This window comes from Tenrec ecaudatus, chromosome 7 (assembly GCF_050624435.1).
Source record: "Tenrec ecaudatus isolate mTenEca1 chromosome 7, mTenEca1.hap1, whole genome shotgun sequence".
Lineage (NCBI taxonomy): Eukaryota > Metazoa > Chordata > Mammalia > Afrosoricida > Tenrecidae > Tenrec > Tenrec ecaudatus.
In genome coordinates, this window is record NC_134536.1 from 19201606 (window position 1) to 19219656 (window position 18051).

The window sequence follows — 18051 nt, forward strand, 5'->3', positions numbered from 1 at the left end:
CAACCATCAAAAAAGGTCGTGCGCAGCAGATTTACCCAAAGTAACACATCTCTTTGGGGCATAAACAGAGCCTTCACCAAGGTTCACCAGCCTAACCACCAAACTAAAAGCTGAACTCGCTGACCTCGAGTCCATTCTGGTTCATGATGGCCCTCTAGGGCAGAGTAGAACTGCCCCTGCGGGCTCCCGAGACTTAACAGGATTAGAATGCTTCATCTCTCCCCCTGGGAAAGGCTGGTGGTTTCAAACTGCTGACCTTGAGGTTAACAGGCCAATGCTTAACCACTAATGGCACCAGGACTCCTCCAAGCACAGCTACGCACAACCAGTCTCTGCTCCCACTGTCCTCTAGGGCTTCCTCCAGTGCCCTGGTCCATCACCCACATATCGCTCCAGTATCTTAAGTCCCTCTCTGCCCCTCCAAGTAGAATGGGGCCTGGGAGTGCCAAGGCAGCATGGGCAACACCCAGCTCTTCACAGGTGCTTGGTGGGGATGTGTTGAAGGAGTGGAGCTGAAGAGTTGGAAGAGATGGCACAAGGGAAGAAAACTGCCAGATCAAGTGTGAACACAAGTGGGCATCTGAAGGCAATAGAAAAATGCATGTGCTCGGATGCTTGAGTTCGCATTGACGGGAAACTGGGATGAAGCGCAAGCCTTGGGAGCGAGGCTTACTGGGACTCACCAGAGTCATCTATCCCTCAGCGGAGGTAGCCAGGAAACACCTGGTGGGAACGGGAGCCAGAGTTGGCAGAGCAATCCATCCTGCCATCCAACAAATGGAACACACACGGTAGAAGTCTGCCCAGCAACTCAAGCCCATTCTAGCATGTTCTCCCCCAGCAAGCTAGGAGCCCACGGAACACAAAAACAAGACACACCTTCTCCGTGCTAGTTCAAGTCAAGAACAGTGCACGTCATGACAAAGTCATATGGATACTACCCACTTCTCCCCCGGCCAGAAGGAACTGGGGAGCAAAATGATTGAATCAAACATCTCCAAAGCACACAGGAAATGTTCACCGGCAACTAGCGGGGTTCAAAATATGATGGCTACCGGAGAGCTCTGAATTCCCGACGCAACGAAATCAGAGATGTTCACAAGGATCTCCTCCCGCCACCCAGCCTTTCCATGTCTGGGGCCTTCAACTCACAGAACAACCTGAGGAACATCATCTCGGCCCCATGCTTAACGGCGACGGCTCCAGGGCTGCTTCAAGCACAGCTAGACCCAACCGCTCCCTGCTCTCACTGCCCTCGGGGGCTTCCTCTGGTCCTCTGGTCCATCACACACGCTTTGCGGCCCCCAGAAAGCCCTGGCCGCCATGCTGCCATCTCTGAGGCCCAATACAGGCACCATGCCATCTGGTGTTCATGGTTAAGCAGCTTTCTTGACTCTTACCCTCCTTTTTTTTCTTTGAATGTTGCCCTCCATGCACTATGTAGAAACTTAGTCAAGAGTTGCTTCTACGGAATTTCCTGAGAGAGAAGACCAGAACATTTTTCAGAAGTAACCCATGTGAACCCAGGCCGGCGTGAGCTGGCATCTCACTCAGCCTTCCCTCTCCTCCCCTCAGGCAGGTCTGGCACCCACAGGGACTCCTCCCTGGCCTTGCTCCGAGGAACCCACATCCTGGGGCCAGTCTGGCAGGGGCAAAGAGGGCGTGGGCACCTCCACGTCTTCGCCACACCTTCCTCAGCCCTGCCCCGCTTCCCTACAACTCCTCGCTTCTGGGTTTGCTTTCCCACCCCCCACCCCCACCACACCCCCCACCCCCACCACACCCCACACCCCCACCACACCCCACACCCCCACCACACCCCCCACCTCTACCACACTCCCCACCCCCACCACACCCCACACCCCCACCACACCCCCACACCCCCACCACACCCCACACCCCCACCACACCCCACACCTCCACCACACCCCCCACCTCTACCACACTCCCCACCACACCCCCACCACACCCCCCACCTCTACCACACTCCCCACCCCCACCACACACCCCCCCCCCCCGCTACTGTGGTAAAAATAGCTTCCTCTTTAAGTGTCTCAATCTGTATCTGATTTTACACACATTTTTGGGGGTGCAGGGTTGGGTGAATTCTGACACCGGAGCAGAATGAAATGACAAGAAGTCTGCGATCCTTTTCTGTACAACTCCAAGCTGACTGGGTCAGGCCCACAGTGTGCTCAGCTATGGAGAAAAGGCTTCCCAGCAAAATGACGTGTTCTAAGGGCCTCGCCATGCCTTCCGCCCTGGGTTTCTTAGGAACCCGACAAAGTCTCCCACGCGGAGGAAAGTCGCGCAGCAGGCAGGCCTCGAGGGGCACTCGGCTGTGCGTGGCTCCCGCCTGTGGTCCCCGGGGTGAAGAAGGGCATCTCCTTGGGCAGGCCGGACAACAGGAAAATGGCTCTGGGGAAGCCCTGGCAAGCCCTAGGGGGTTGCGCCGGGTGGGGGGCGGGGGTAGTGGTTGTTCACTGTCAAGGGGGCTCAGCTTCAGGGTGACCTTAGGTCTAACAGAACGAAAGGCTGCCCGGTCTTGGGCCATTTACACCATCACGGGTCTGCCAACTCATCTCATCCGGGTCCCCCATGTCAGGGGCCCCTCCTGACATGATGCGCTTTCCTGAGGACATGACCACATAAGCAAGTCAACCCCAGAGCGACCTTCACCCACCTCGAACCACAGAAGATGGGGCATGGGGCCCAGTCATTCCCAAGTAGAAGAGGGTCACTCCACAGACCAATAAACCATCGCCCCAAATCGATTCACTAACAGAGGGAACAACACGTCCGAAGTGTGTACTTTGGGGAGACCAGTCCCTGGAGAAGGACATCATGCAGGGTCCAGTGGGAGGGCAACGATAACGAGGAAGGCCCTCAACGAGATGGACTGATGAGTGGCTGCGACAATAGGCTCAGACTTAAGAACAGTCATTGTGAGGACATCGCAGGGACAGGCAGTGTTGTACAGAGCTCAGTAGGCGTCGGGACCAACTGAAGGCGCCTATTACCACCAACAGGGGGATTCTATCACCGAAACCTGGCCTGGCAATTCCAAGGAAGAGCATCCTGCTGTGCCGCAGAGCCTGCTGACCGCGAATTCCTCCTCCCCTTAGATGAGCAGTACCGTGGCACACAGCGGTGTAGGCTGACAGAAGGGGCTTGGGATGCCTGGGCCGGGCCTGGCCTGGGTCCCAGCAATAATAGTTCGGTGGGCAGAACACTGGCTTCCTGGATTTCAGTTTCTTCATCTCTAGAACTAAGGAACTTGCTTCGGTCCATGAGTCTCACCTCTTTTCTTCCCTAGTACCCCATCAGTCACATTGTTTCCATATGGTCTTGATTGTCCTTCTGGGACTGTGTCCCAGGAGGCTGGTGAGGGAGGAAACAGGAGAGTTTGGGAGTTGTTGAGATAAATCCTCTAGGTGGTTTTTTTATACGCAGCCCCAGGCCAAAGTGTTTCTCTTCTCTTTAGCAGCCCTGGTAAATTAGATACAGTCTCAGGTCCGTCCTGAAAATCAATAAACTCATTGCCCCTGAGTTGCTTCCAACTCATAGCACAGGTTAGAACTGCCCCTGAGGGTTTTCTTTATGGAAGTAGAAAGCCTTAGAGCGCCCGGTGGATTTGAACTGTTGACCTTGCAGTTAGCCGCCCAATACAAGTCGCAACTGACACCATGGCTGTGAGCTTGAGTTTTTGATAGTCAAGCATGACTTCCACGTATGACTTAGGTATGACTTCAAGTTAACGTATGACTTCAAGAGTCAATTCTGACTTAAAGCGACCCTAAGGACATTGGCGAACTTTCTGAGGTTTTAAATGAGCAGAAAGCCTTGTCTTTTACCTTCTAGTTCGCAGCCACACTCATAGACCATTAGCCACCAGGGGCCGCTCCGGCTGCCTGCTTTTGCCAGCTGTGAGCAGACAGAGAGCATTGTAGAGTCGACTATGACAGATGTAGTTACGTTAAAATGTAATCACTTATTTGACCTCCCTTAGGTCCATTTTAAAGTTGTTTGAGTTTTTAATATTTTCCACTTTCTTCTTGATGGTTTTCCTATACTGTGTCTAGTCATTGTTGCTGGGTTTTTTGTTTGTTCGCTTGCTTGCTTGTTTGTTCCGGTCTGTGTTTCGGATGATTTTCTATATACAAAAGCCGGAGTAGGTCGATCTACAGGGGCTGGACAGGGGCATGACCGGGGAGGACGGGGGTAAACGAGGAGCTAACAATGGCCACTTACAAAGGAGCTCCTGCCCATCAGTGGATGCAGGGTACAGGATAAACCATAAAAATCCAGGCTGTAAGTCTTTCCACTAGCATATTACCATATCCTTTTCCTGAGGAACTACGGCTGGTGGTTTCGAACCACCAACCTTTCAATGAGCAGTCCAGTGCTTTCAGGGCTCCTGAGTTCACCTATAAAACAATAGTGGGAGCACTGGTGGCGTTATGAGTTACGTGTTGGTCTGCTAACTGGACGGTTAGCAGTTCAGAACCACCAGCCTCTCTGGGGGAGAAAGACAGAGCTCTCTACTCGCATAAAGAGTTACAGACTCGGAAAGCCACGAGGGCAGGTCCACCCTGTCCTATTGGCTCGCGGCGAATCGGAATGCGCTAGATGGTGGTGAGCGAGTATAGATCAAAACACCCAGGTGCAGAGATGCTAGGAAAGAGGCTAAGCTAGGAGAGGCAGCACACCTATTCACAGTGAAACCAAATAAAAACCCACTGCCATGGGGGCAAAACCAACTTACTGCCATCAAGTCTATTTCAACTCACAGCGACCCTATAAAAGCCCACCTCGTCATGGACCTTAATAGGGTTTCTGAGGCTGTACATCTTAAAGGGAGCAGACAGCCTCATCTTTTTCCCAAAGAGTAGCTGGTGAGTTTTGAACCACCAGACTTGATGTCAGTAATCCTACACTTTCTGGTATCGCCGCCAGGCTCCTTGATTCACAGCCAGATCCCCCCACGCCCACCTCCACCACATTTTTTCTAGTGCCCAGTGTTTCTGATCCACAAAAACTCTCCCGTGAATAGTTGCTGGAAGACTGGGTGAAAGAATGTATGTGTTTCTGAATCCTTCACTTCTTTTCATCAAGATCACCAAAGCCATACTCGCTGAGTTCTAAAGCAATCACTGGTCTTTCCAGATAGGCAGGACAATTAAATGTTAAACGATTATTTCGTACATCTATCAATGAGTGAACTAAGGATTACTTCATACAAACCACCACTTAAAAGGGGTTTTCAGTATCTTCCTTCAAACCAGGTCAAATAGATTGGTGCTTTGAGTTTTAATTGTACAGATTCTCAGTTTCTGATCCAAGGGTAAAATCTGTCTTCTCGTGATTCCCCGGATCTCATCATTTTAAAGACTTAAAGTCATGCTTGAAATCAGCGGACTAACCCAACACAAAATGTAGGCTAAAGAAGATACTGACCTAGCGGGGGAAGTTACTGCTGGACCCTCAGAACAACTGGCCAGAGATTGGAGGACAGAGATAGGAAGCAGGCATTCTAGATTGACCACAGGCATTCTGAATTATAGAGAGAGTTCTGTCCATGCATTTCCGATCCCCAAGGACAAGAGGTGGACAGGCACCCCGATGCAGAGTCCCTATGCACAGGGGGAAGTTTCTAGCTCTACGCAACCATAAGAGGTTCTAATATATTTGTTTGGAGCATGGGCTTTGGATAGTGAGGGAGAAATGGGTTGTAGATGCCAGAGGAGGGACATATAGTCTTCGCTGGCCTCTCGCCCCATGACCTCTACTTAAGACACAGACCACATAAAGCAGGTTTGGGATCCTAGCAATGCTCATGTAGCGTGGGGCAACCACAGGTTCTTCTGAGGACAGGTGCAGGCAGGCTGGGGGCTATCGCAGAACAGCTAGAAGGCATCGAATAAAGGAGCCCCCTCACAAATGACCACAGTACAGAATGTTGTTGTTGTTGGGTGCCAGCAAGTGGGTTCCAACCCACAGGCATAACACAGAATGAAACATCGCCTAGTCCTGTGTCATCCTCACAATGGTTCCTGTGCTCGAACCCACTGATGCAGCCACTGTGTCCATCCAGCTCCATGAGAACCTTCCTCTTTTTCCTGCCCCTCTGCTTTTCCCAAGCAGGATGCCCTTCTCCATGGACTGGTCCCTCCTGACATGTCCAAAGTCTATAAGATGAAGCCTAGACATCCTTGCTGCTAAGGGGCATTCCGACTGTACTTCTTCCAATATGGAATACCACCACCACCAACAACAACAAAGTCCACTGCCATCAAGTCCATGTCGACTCATGATGACCCTGTCGGACAGAGTAGAACCCACCCTGTGGATTTCTGACATGGTAACACTTTCTCAGAGCAGGCAGCGTCACCTTTCCCCCAAGGAGCGTCTGGTGGAGCCAGATCTGCGGTTAGCCACCCAGCACCCAAGCCCACTGAGATACCAGCGCACCTTAACAGGTCCAGAATTCAGAAGCGCTTGGGAAAGAAATACTTCGGGAGCTCAGAGATCATCGCTGGAGTTTGAGCTTCCAAAACCCCCGGCGCAGAGGGCACTGCGGAAGCAAGGGCAGGCGGGGAGAAAAGAACAGGGGGGGTCTTTGGGTCATTGGAGACAATCCATGCAAAGCCTGGTCTCGACCCAGAGGTCCATCCCTGCCCCCCCTCCTCGCCCCCCGGGCCACTTCATGGCCATCTGTCTCCCTGGTGCGTTTCGAGATGGGGGTATTACAAACCATGCAGACTGCAGTTCCTCCAGGCAGTAGCTAATTTTTATGCTTCCTTGGATAATGCCTGTTTTAAAAACCAACGAAAAATGTCTAACCCCTTTGGAGTAAATAGTACCTCTCCTTAAAACTATATTCTTTTACGCAAATGCGGCATCCAACGAATGTCCCTATACGTTTGTCCTCTGTGACAGACCCCAACGCACGAACACAAAACAAATTGCAGATGAATTCTAATTGCACGAGGATGCTCCAGCTCCGCTCCGGCGTCTCACGGTACATTGTACAAGGAACATAATGTACCCAAATGTTTTCCCCTGCTGAGCTCATCGGATCCATTCTAGTGAGCAACTCCAGAGACACAACATTCAGACATTTCAGGTGCTGTCAGCTGCCATTCAAATTTGGCCACACTCATATTCCACATACAAGCCCCAGTCATCTTGGTGACATCTGCAAAATAGATAAGTGTTACCTATCCATGAATCATACATGACAGTGAAATGCAGATCGCCGAAGTGTCCGACACTCAATCTCAGCCACCATTGTCGAGCAAGCTCCATTTAACGAGATCATGGATTCTTCACAGCTTATTATAGGAACGCTGGTGGCACCGTGGCTCTGAGTTCTGCTGCCACCCGAAAGGTCAGCAGTGGAAACCTTTACCCACTAGCTGCTCCTTGGGAGAAAGACAGGGTTTTTTACTCCCAAAAAGAGTTAACCGCCTCGGAAACGCACAGGGCAGTTCCACCCTGTCCTAGAGGGTCACTGTGAGCTGGCATCGGCTCCATGGCATTGAGGAGCATCGACCCAGAGACCGGTTCTTGATCAAACAGAGGGGCAGCGAAAGAGAGGCAGACCCTCAGCGAAGTAGATTAACACAGGGGCTGGGACAGTGGACTGAAGCACAGGGACCATGGTGCGGATGGGGCAGGACCAGGCTGTGTTTCGTTCTGTCGTGCACGGGGTCGCTGTGGGTTGGGTAAGACTGACTGGACATCACCCAACGACAGCAGCATCGACCCAGACACTGTACCTAGCGCTTTGAAAGGCAGCGCGCCATTCTTCCCAGGTGAGGAGGGAGGCGATGATGAGATAAAGAACAATGGGTAACAGTATTCTTTTGAACCTGGTCTGACCCTTCCTACACCTCATAATAAATCTTAGCAAGTACTGAAACGGGCATCCTTTTCTCATGGAAAAGCTGCTACATTCTCTGGTCTTTGCAAATAAGGATTTTGAGTGAAATGTCAGTGCCTACCTCCAGTTCATCTATACACAAGGCATGGCTGGTCACCGCTTGTTCAACAATGAACTTCTATAATAGCAATTAATACCATTAAGATAAAATGTACTCGTGCTCCACTTTGGCCTCTTACCAAAACCAACAAATGAAACAAAGGCAACTAATAACTCTCAGTAATCCCAGTGGCTGCAATCCATCCTATGACACGTTTCTCCTCTTCCATCACTGATAGCGCTCAGTGCAGCTACTGCTCCGTCCACTGTTTCTGGGCCTGCAGCTTCCCCCTTCCTCCTTCCCCCGCCCCCCCCCCCCCCCCGGGGAGCCAGGAGGTCCTGCTTCTTCTGGGACTAAAGGAGGGTGACCCTTTTCATTCCAGCTCTTGAAAAACAAAACCAACTAGTGTTTTAAAGCTGGACTGGTGACAAGGAATTTGAGGACAGCCTGTGTCCAGAGAATAATACATATTTTATGTGTATTTAAACAGCTCCTACTGAGACCAGTCTACATGAAAAAGAGTTTATGAGGCAGGGTGCTTTGTCAGCATCATGCTATGCCTGTATTGAACCGACTATCATCATTGTATTCCGTTTTCTGTCCTTCCTCAAAGACAGTGCTGCTAGGTCCCTGTCCAACCCTGCGAGATGAATTAGCAGCTATGAACATGAATATTATTTCCTTCTTATGTCAGTAATGTCTATTGATAACATCTTATGTGATGCATTTGGTTCCTAGATTACTCTTTGGGACCTGGAATACAATATTTAAACCATGAGGCACAGGCATAAAAGTTAATTTTTCCTCCTGCGGTTGAGAGAAGCTATTCCGTAATAAACCTAGCCCTCTATGTTCATGCTTCCCTCTACCTCCACGTAAACTTACCGAATCTCAAAAGCAACAAGATTCTGTTTGGGACTCCAAATTGCTATGTTCATATATAATGTATCAAAAGATTGTCAACTTGGAGAACTAAAGGGCTGTCTCCATATTTACACCAAACCCAGAGCGCTCCAGTCCATTAAAAACAAAAACCAAGCTCAATGGTCATCATGTTGATTCCAACTCAGAAACCAGCCTATAGGACAGAGTAGAAACACCCCTGTGGGTTTCCAAGATTGTAAATCTTGACAGAAGTAAAAGCCTCATCTTCCTCTGGGGGATCAGCTGGTGGTTTTGAACTGCAGTTTCTGTCTCGCAGTTGGAAGCCCAACGTGTAACCAACCTGCTCCCACCACCAGGGCTCCTTCTCCGACTCGCAGAAAAACCCTACACAGGACAGGGTAGAGCTGCTCCTTGGGGTTTCTGAGGCTATAAATGTCTACGAGAGCAGACAGCCTCATCTTTCTCTTGAGAAGCAGCTGATGGAGTCTGAACCAGTAACCTTTCAGGCCATTGCTTAACCCACAGTGCTACCAGGGCTCCTATCTCCCCATTGAAGGTTGTAATAAAATTAATATGGAAAGGAAAGCATATCATTTTGCAACGAGATCAATCCCACTCATTTTGTTCCCATCGACTCTGAATCACATATCTGAGGCTCGATGACAAATCACTGGAATTTATAAGTCCGGGAAGATCGGTGGTGAGCCATCTGGCTTATTGAGCTTGTATTGGTGTGCGAGCCTTCGTCCACATATTGGAGATTTCCACAGCTCAGAAGGAGGCTACTAACTTAGGGGGGCAGGGGAGCGCTCTTACTGCGTTTTGTTTTCCAAAGCAAGTGAAAGTTTGAGTGGCACTTAACATAGATGTGTCTATATCCATATGTGTGTGTGACGTGTGTGTGTGTAAAGAGTTGAAAAGGTTCCTTTTCAATGGGTTCAAACACAGCAATAATTGTGAAGATGGCACAGAGCAGGCAACGCTTCATTCTCACACACCTTGCTTAGGTCGTCATGCGTCAGAGCCCACTACACAATCAACATTAAAAACACGCCCTCAACGTTCGAGTGCAGGCATTGCTGTGCTTACCTGTTGAGCCCTTTATAAGAAACAGGGAGTTACTTGGCTACTAAGAGGAAGGCTGGAGGTTCAAGACCACCAGTGGCTCCGCAGAAGAAAGAGCTGGCAATCGGTGAGTCCCCATAACCCATCATGGTCTAGTGAACCCCCTGTTGTTAGGTCGTTGTTGGCTGCTGTGGAGTCGAGTCTGACCCATAGCCACCCTACAGACAGCAGAAGAGAACACCATCCAGTACTGTGACATCCTCACAATTGTTCTCATTGTCAACCCCATGGGGAAGTTCTACACTGCCACATGGATCATAAGGAGTCGAAGTCAACTCAACAGCGACAAACGGAGGGTACGTTTAGAGTCTCCGTCCTCCATCCAATTCAAAGCAGTGAAAACGTCAAGACCGTCGTTCCTGCGTAACTCCCCCCTGCCCAAACATCTCTCTTCTCAAGCTTGCTTCGGCAGAAATTTCTTTGAGAGCCTGTTTTGTTCGAGCCCTTCCTCAAAGGAGTCCTTTGACACCAGCTGTGATGGAGAAGAAGCATCCTCACTGACCCAGTTTTCTTCCCTAGACTGCAGGATCTGCTCTGCCCTACTCTACCCGCTGCCCCGCAGAAAGACCAGAGCCAGCCAGGGCTGCAGCTGCCGGGCCCTCCTTCCCGGGAAACAAAGGGGCTTCTGCAGCAGAGCAGACACATTTCTGAAAGTTGAAATCGAAAAACAAAAAGCTGTACATCCCCTCTCCCTCTTTCACAAGACTCCCCCACTTCCCTCTCAAAGGACCCCTGGCTGCACTGTTAGACTGAGACCCCAGTTAACGTCACTTCTCTTCCAGCTGTCTGGTGACTCTGGTCAATGGTGACCACAACATGGCGTCAGCAGAGGAGGGACGGTTCAAGCAAATCGAATCCCCAAATAAAATCCATTTGTCGTGAGTCCATTTCAACTCGAGGCCGCTCCTTAGGACCGAGCAGAACACTCCCACAGGTGTGCAAGGTGTGACGGAAGCAGACTGCCTCATCTTTCTCCCAAGAAGCAGCAGGTAAATTCGGACGTAGGACCTTTCTGTTGGCCACCAAGACTCCCATGAACAACCAGACCGGGGCCTTAATTATGTCCTTTCTGTTCTGGCCCTTCAAGAGAGTCAGAGTAAAAGTCTCCAAAACTTGAAAGCAAAATTATGGAAGTCAATAGACCATTTTTATCCAGCTTGTAAGTCCCACTTACCTCTTGCTACTTACATCAGAGACAAGTTCCACCTAATATCTGAATCTGCCCCAAGGACTACAAGGAATCAGTCAGACTGAGTGCCCGTCCTAGCATATTTGTGGTAGGTCCCTTACCTCTCTGCCCTCAGTTTTCCCACCTCTAAAATGGGAATAACAAGGCCAGTCCATCAGTCGTCAAGGAATCCACTGCCACTCCTGGCGACCCCGGGGGCGGGAGAGTAGCGCCTCGGCAGGGATTTCCTGGCAGTGACCTTGCAGCAGTAGCTCTCCACTCCTTTCTCCCACGCATCTGCCACCGTTCACCGAGTAGTCCAGAACTCAACCACAGATGACCCCCAGGGGAAGACTGAGAGGGGTGGTGCTCAGACTCAGATTCTTTCTGGCTGCATGCACGTGAATGTCAGCTCTTCCATACTCACTTCCCTGTGTCTCTTGGTGTGTGTTTTGGGTAAGAAGAGTCAGCATGCTAGAAACATCACTGTACCTATCTGATACAAGTTCTTCAACGAATATCTCTTAACTATGTACTATGTGCCAGGCATCTAATATTACTGCACCCTCATACTTCAGCCGAGCTCACTGCTGCCGAGTCGATTCCGACTCACAGTGAGCCTGTACTCCAGACATACACGAAAATGAAAGGAGGGCTGGTGGCATAGTGAGCAGTGAGTTGGGCTGCTGACCTCAAGGTCAATAGTTCAAAACCGCTAGCTGCTTTGCAGAGAAAGATGAAGCTGTCTGCTCCCATAAAGTTGTAGTCTCGCAAACCCACAGGGTTGCTGTGAGCTGGAATCGACCGGAGGGCAGCACGCTCTAGTTTTGTATTTATACTGCAGTAGTATACAGTTTATCCTCCATTATACTACAGCAGTAACCCAGGAACAAAGTGTGGCAGGTAAATATTATTTGATTTAGCAATGTTGACCTCATGTGAACCTGTACTTAAAACAAATACTTGTATCCGAAAGTAGCTAATAGGGTCGTTGCGAAGATGCATTCACAACCACCAATTTCGTTTTCACAGGACGAAACACCAGTGACAGACACTAAAATACAGAATGACAGGAACCGGGAGCAAGACGTCCTGCTGACAGCTTGGCCTTCTATACTATTCAGGGTGGATTTTAGACCCTCCCAAAGACCACACGTTTCCCTTTCCCGAAAATCATTATATTTATCTGACAAAACAGCAGTGAACTAATTTGGCCTAGGGTGTCCTATTTACAGTTCACACTGATGTCATGCTCGAAGCCACCTTGTCAGTGAGAAAGTTAATGATGAGTTAGCATGAGGAACATGTCCTTGCTTACAATTCTACCTCGTTCCCTGAGTAAACATTGCAAATTCACTCCTCAGTCAAGAAACCAAGGCGCCCTTGTGGCGCAGTGAGTGATGAATCGAGCCACTAGCAGCAGGGTCAGCAGTTCAAAAGCACCAACCCCTTTGAGGGAGAAAGACAAAGCTCTGTGCTCCCCAAGCTTGGTCTTGGAAACCCACAGGGGCAGCTCTCTCTTGCCCTTATAGGGCCACTATGAGTTGGAATCAACCAGGCGGCAGCGAGTCTGGGTTTGGGGGCTGTTTTGATCACGTGGCCAAGAAGCCCTGGTGGCATAATGGTTAAAGGACTTGGCTGCTAATGCCATGATTGGCGGTTCAAACGCACCAGCTGCTCCATAACAGAAAGATGTGGCAGCCGGCTTCCCTAAGGATGTCAGCATTAGAAATCCCAGGGTCACTATCACTTGGAATCCGCCCCATGGCAATAGGCATACAAATCAGAGCCATCCCAATCTCTCAGGTTTTGTTTCTTTTTAAAAGTATATCATGAACTGACTAAATTCTGGGCACACTAATTAGTCTTGGCAGACTAATGCCCCTCACTCTCAGAAGCCATAGGTCTAGAGGGCAAACGGTTTGGAGGAAAAGATGGAAGTTCTGAAGGATTTCATTGCACTGAAGTTCACAATCAACCTGCGTGGCAGCAGCAGTCCGAAAACCGTACAATGTGTTGCACTGAGCAAATCTGCTGCAAACAGTCTTCTTCAAAAGTTAAAAAAGCAGAGATGTCACTCTGACGACTTAAGTGCACCTGACCCCAAGCCAGGGTATTGTCAGTGGCCGCGAACAAACTAACAGGTGGACCGGGAATCGGAAGCCTCTGAATGAAGGTGTTGGCAAGGACTCTTCAGTACGCCATAGACTACCATTATAAAAATCCTCAATACCAAGTGGTCGATTCCAGTTCATGGCGATCCGTACAGGGAGGGGAAGCCCACTGCCACTGTGGGTTTTCAAGACTATACCTCTTTATGGGAACAACGAGTGGTTGCACTGCCAACCTGTGGTTAGCAGTCGAACAGGTGACCACTAGACCCCCAGGGCTCCTTCAGGCTGCCAAGAGGGAACCCGTGTTGGAAGACATATAGCCGGAATGCCTCCCAGAAGCGAAGATCAGAAAATTCCATCTCACATACTCTGACATGTCATGGAGAGGGAACAGCCCCTGGAGAAGGAGATCATTTGGTAAAGTCAGTAAAAAGGGGGCAGGCCCTCAGCAAGATGGATGGACACAGCAGCTGCAACAAGGTATTTTGGATGCCCCAGGACCGGGCGATACTTCAGCCTGCTGGACACAGGGGCGTTAGAGTGGGAACGACAGGACTGAGCCTCCCAGCGATAACGACACGATGTGAAATTACATTACGCTCCCTAGAAGAAAGGATGGTGAGACTCTGTACTTTGAGGTTTAGTTTTTCGAAAAAGCTCTGGTGACACAGCAGTGAAGTACTTGGTTTCTAACTACCAGGTTAGTGGCTTGACCCACCAGCCACTGTCTCAGAGGAAGATGTGGCCATCTGCTTCTTAAAAACTGTACGGGACAGACTTGCCCTGTCCTATAGAGTCACTAAGAATCAGAATCTATTTGACAGAGGGGCTTTTTGTTTTGTTTTGTTTTGTGAGGTTATATTGGGTTTGGGGCTGTTGTTTTTAAATCTCCGGTGTGCCTTCTTCTGTCCTCTAAACTTCCCCTTATGAAACTACAGGTGTGCTGTGAGCTTCCAGAGACGATCCAGTGCAGCTCCTAATTTTAAACCAGGAAGAACCTGAGGCCCATCTGTTTAGTACCTCGCCAAAAACCACGTGGCTCTCATGGACATCGGACATAAGGGCTCTTGTCCCCCACACCACATATTATGCTTAAGAGGACTTCAGCTACATTTTCATTAACCCATCTATGTCTGAGACCCTTGAGCATCCCTGATACCTATACCTACAGTTATTTATTGACACTGAATGTAACGTTATCTTTGAGGTGATACCGGTATCTGCAAGCCTATGATGCTATAAGACTGGAAAGTACAGGACTTGGGAAATAGAGTCGACCCCCGAGTTACCCTAAATTCTCTATACAACCAGATGCCAGGACAATAGTCTTTCACTTTCCCTAAACCAAAGCAAACTCACTGCCATCCAGTGGAAGCCAACTCATACCGAGCTGAAGGGCAGGGTGGAACTGCCCCTGTAAATGCCTGAGACGAACGGTTTATGGTGGTAGAAAGCCTCATCTTTCTCCCATAGAAAAGCAGCCTGCACACCAAGGGTCTGAGCCTCAAGTTTCTGCTGAAATGAACGTGTAAATTCCAAAGGCTGAGCTCCTCTCCATGCAAAACACGCTTTCTTCCTTCCCTCCGCGTGTTTACATGTCAAAAACTCATTTATGACGGTTTCCTCCCCCTGCAGTCTACCAGCTAGACCTGTGGCTTCTGAGGGCAGGGAACATTTGGGGTGACTGTGGCACCAGTGGCCTGCTGAGGGTTACTCTGCCGCTTTTCTTCACAGCGCCTCCGTGTCTTTATCCCTGGCCCCTCTCAGGACGCCCAGACAAGGATGTCCACGGACTCACGGAGATTTATCTGCTCAGACGTTGGCCAGACGTTGGGGCGCTCTTGGCGTCTCCCGCACCCCCACACGACCTCCTCTGCCCACAGACTAGCTAGGAGTTTGAATTCCCTGGACTCAGGAGCGTGAGGCCAGCACGGACACGCATGGGACCCCTCTCTCGAGGCACTACAGAGCTGCGGGGGCACGGGAGAGATACCCCCATTCACAACCTCAACCTTTAACTGCGTAGGATAGGCGACCTGGCTCCTAACAAATCAACCACAAACACACACACACACACACACACACACACACACCAACCCAAAAAAAAAAAAAGTTCTAACTTGAGACACAGCGCGGAGGATCACGGGGTGAATGGAGGCGACACTGCTGTCCAAGCTGACCCACGCCCTGGGGCAGCACTGGACCCCCAGCTCCCCGCGGGAGCTGCTCCGGGGAGGGCGAGCTCGGGGACCCCTTGGGGTGAAATCACTGCCCCCGCTCCTTGCCGCCAGCCTGGGGACGTTCGGCAGGCAGAAAACCTGGCCCAGAGAGGCACACCGCGAGCACTGGATGGGGCAGGGCCATAGTCACCCGCTGTGTGCGGGAGGGCTCTGCCGAGGACGCGCGCGAGCCAGCGAGCGCACTCACTGCGCCCCAGGAGGGCTCGGGGAACTGAGGCGGTGGGCTCCCCGGGATACCTGTGTGCGTGCGTGGACCGCTCCCCAGCCCGGGCAACTCCCACACTCAGGCATGCGCGGGGCACGGGAGCAGGGACATCGCACCTGGGGCCCCCGGGTGGCCGGGGGCCCGGGCACCCGAGTGCTGCGCGCCCCTTTCCCCGGCACAACTTTTCTGGCGAGCGGCGCCCAGCCTTACCCAGATACTGCCGCAGGTCGAGCAGGAAGCGCGGGGGTCCCCCGTTGACCTGGTAGAAGAGGGAGCCCAGGCAGAAGAGCAGCAGGGTGGCCATGCAGAAAGCGTAGTCCCGGAGGGAGAAGCGCAGGAGCGGCGGCAGAGGGAGCCGGCGCTTCCAGCGGGCCGGGCCCGGGGACGCGCCCCCCAGAGGGGGCCCCTGGGGCCAGGCATCCGCGCCGCCGCCGCCGGGATGCTGCTGCTGCTGCTTCTTCTTCATCGCCCGTTCGGCCGCCGCCGCGCACAGCCTGCCCGCGCCGGGAAGAGGTCACCCATCCGCCGGCGCGCCGAGAGCCCAGCCGGCCGGCCGCACATGGAGGGCCGCGGTGGGGGCGGGGCGGCGAACTCGCCGGGCTCAGGAGACTTTGCTCGGCATGGTCCCCGCTGCCACCGCGGGTGATCGGGCCGCCGCGCCCAGCCCGGCGCTCCCTCCGCGGCTGCCGCCGCCGCCTCCGCCGCCGCCGCCGGCCCGCGCCCGCGCCCGCGCCCCGCCGCCTGGGCTCGCTGCAGCGCCCGCGGGGACCCCTGGCTTTGTGTTGGCCGCTCTCCGCGCGTTTCGTCCCGGTCCAGGCTCTCCTCCCGATCCGCAGGGAGGAATGGGAGGCGGACGCCGTCCCCTTGCTCCACCTCCCAGACAGGGGTTTCCCTCCTCCTCCTCCTCCTCCTCCTCCTCCTCCTCCCTCCGGCCCCGCTCCCCTCCCTCGCCGCCCGGGTCCCCGCCGGGCAGGGGTGTCACGTTACTGCCTCTGCTGGGGAGGGGCGACCGGGCCGCCGCTTGTGCGCCCGGAGGAAGAAAGTTTCTGGGTGTTCCCCACCCCCTTCTTCTTTCCCTTTTCTGCACACTCGGGCCTCGGTTCCTGCGCCACCAGCGACCTCTGGGGGGCCCCCGCTGACTTCCCTCTCTGGCAGGAAGAGGCTTCGCGCACTTCACTGCCTATGCCAGTGATATGGATAGAGAGACATTTCCGAAACTTGATTCTTCTTCCTTATCCCGAGCGAGCTGCTTGTGAAAGAAAGGCACATAAAAGTGCCAGACTCGAGGTTCCAGACCACGGCGCCGGTCAGAGAACACGCAGTGTGGGTGACCACGAAGCAGGCCCCACAACTCATCACTTGGGCTCGCTAGAAAAGAAAGAGGATAAAAAGTGTGTGTTCTCCTTCCTCTCCTCCCCTGCATCTACTCGGGGTTCGTTGGTGAACAGGTTAGAAGGGTGGAAGGTCAAGTCCACCAGAAGGCACCTCGGAAGAAAGGCCTGGCCACCTACTCCCCAAATAATCGGCCGTTGACAGCCCTGGAGTTCTAGAGTACTGGTACTTCTGGACTCCTACATGCAGGAGTTGAGATTGACTAGCCCAGATGGGATTGTGGATGGGATTATTGTTGGTCCGGGAGGGCGGGGTGTGAAATCTACTCAGCTACGTAGGGACAGAGAAGAAATCGGACCAAAGAAACAGAGACTCTCCCTCCTCTGCTGCCCAGTCCAAGTGGACTCACTGTGAGCCCCTAGGGTGGAACAGAGCCAGATAGGACTTGCTCCTTTGGTTTGGGGCCAACCGCCTCATCTCAGACGCCACTTACTTCCACAGAGATGTGGTCAGCAGCCCAGCACAGTGCCACCAGGGATCGGAGGCAATTGGCCATCGAATGGGTTCTGACTGACCTGTAGGGCAGGGTAGAAGTGCCACCCTTGGGAATCCAAGACTTTGAATGGGAGCAGAAAGCCTTCTCTTTCTCGAGCAGAGTTACCAGTGGACTTGAACCTCGGGTGGTTAGCAGCTCCATCAATGTGTAGCCCTCTAGGCCACTGGGGCTTTTCCAAGCCAGGAGAACTCAAAACCCACTGCCTTTGGGTCACTGCTGCCTCAGAGACCCTCAAGGAGGCAGTAAACTGGCCCTGGGGGCCTCGCAGGGTATAGATATTAGGGAGCGGGCTCGTCTTTCTCCTTCGGAGCCACAGGGGAAATCAAACTGCCGCCCTGTGGTCAGCTGCCCGCGTTAGCGACCAGGGCAAGTGGGGGAAAGGCTTGCGTAAATAACTAAAAGTCATTCCGTTGGCAATTTTGAAGGGGTAGAGCCTGTGCC

The 18051-nt window shown here is 52.2% G+C and overlaps 1 protein-coding gene across 1 annotated transcript in view; it reads right to left on the reverse strand.

Moving 5' to 3' along the window:
• UST (uronyl 2-sulfotransferase) overlaps positions 1-16566 on the reverse strand; it is a 340533-nt gene extending 323967 nt beyond the window's left edge. The window contains exon 1 of the mRNA XM_075554408.1: positions 15933-16566. Coding sequence (XP_075410523.1) covers positions 15933-16188 — 256 coding nt within the window. The 5' untranslated portion in view covers positions 16189-16566. The remainder of the gene's footprint in view (positions 1-15932) is intronic.
• Positions 16567-18051: the final 1485 nt, after the last annotated feature.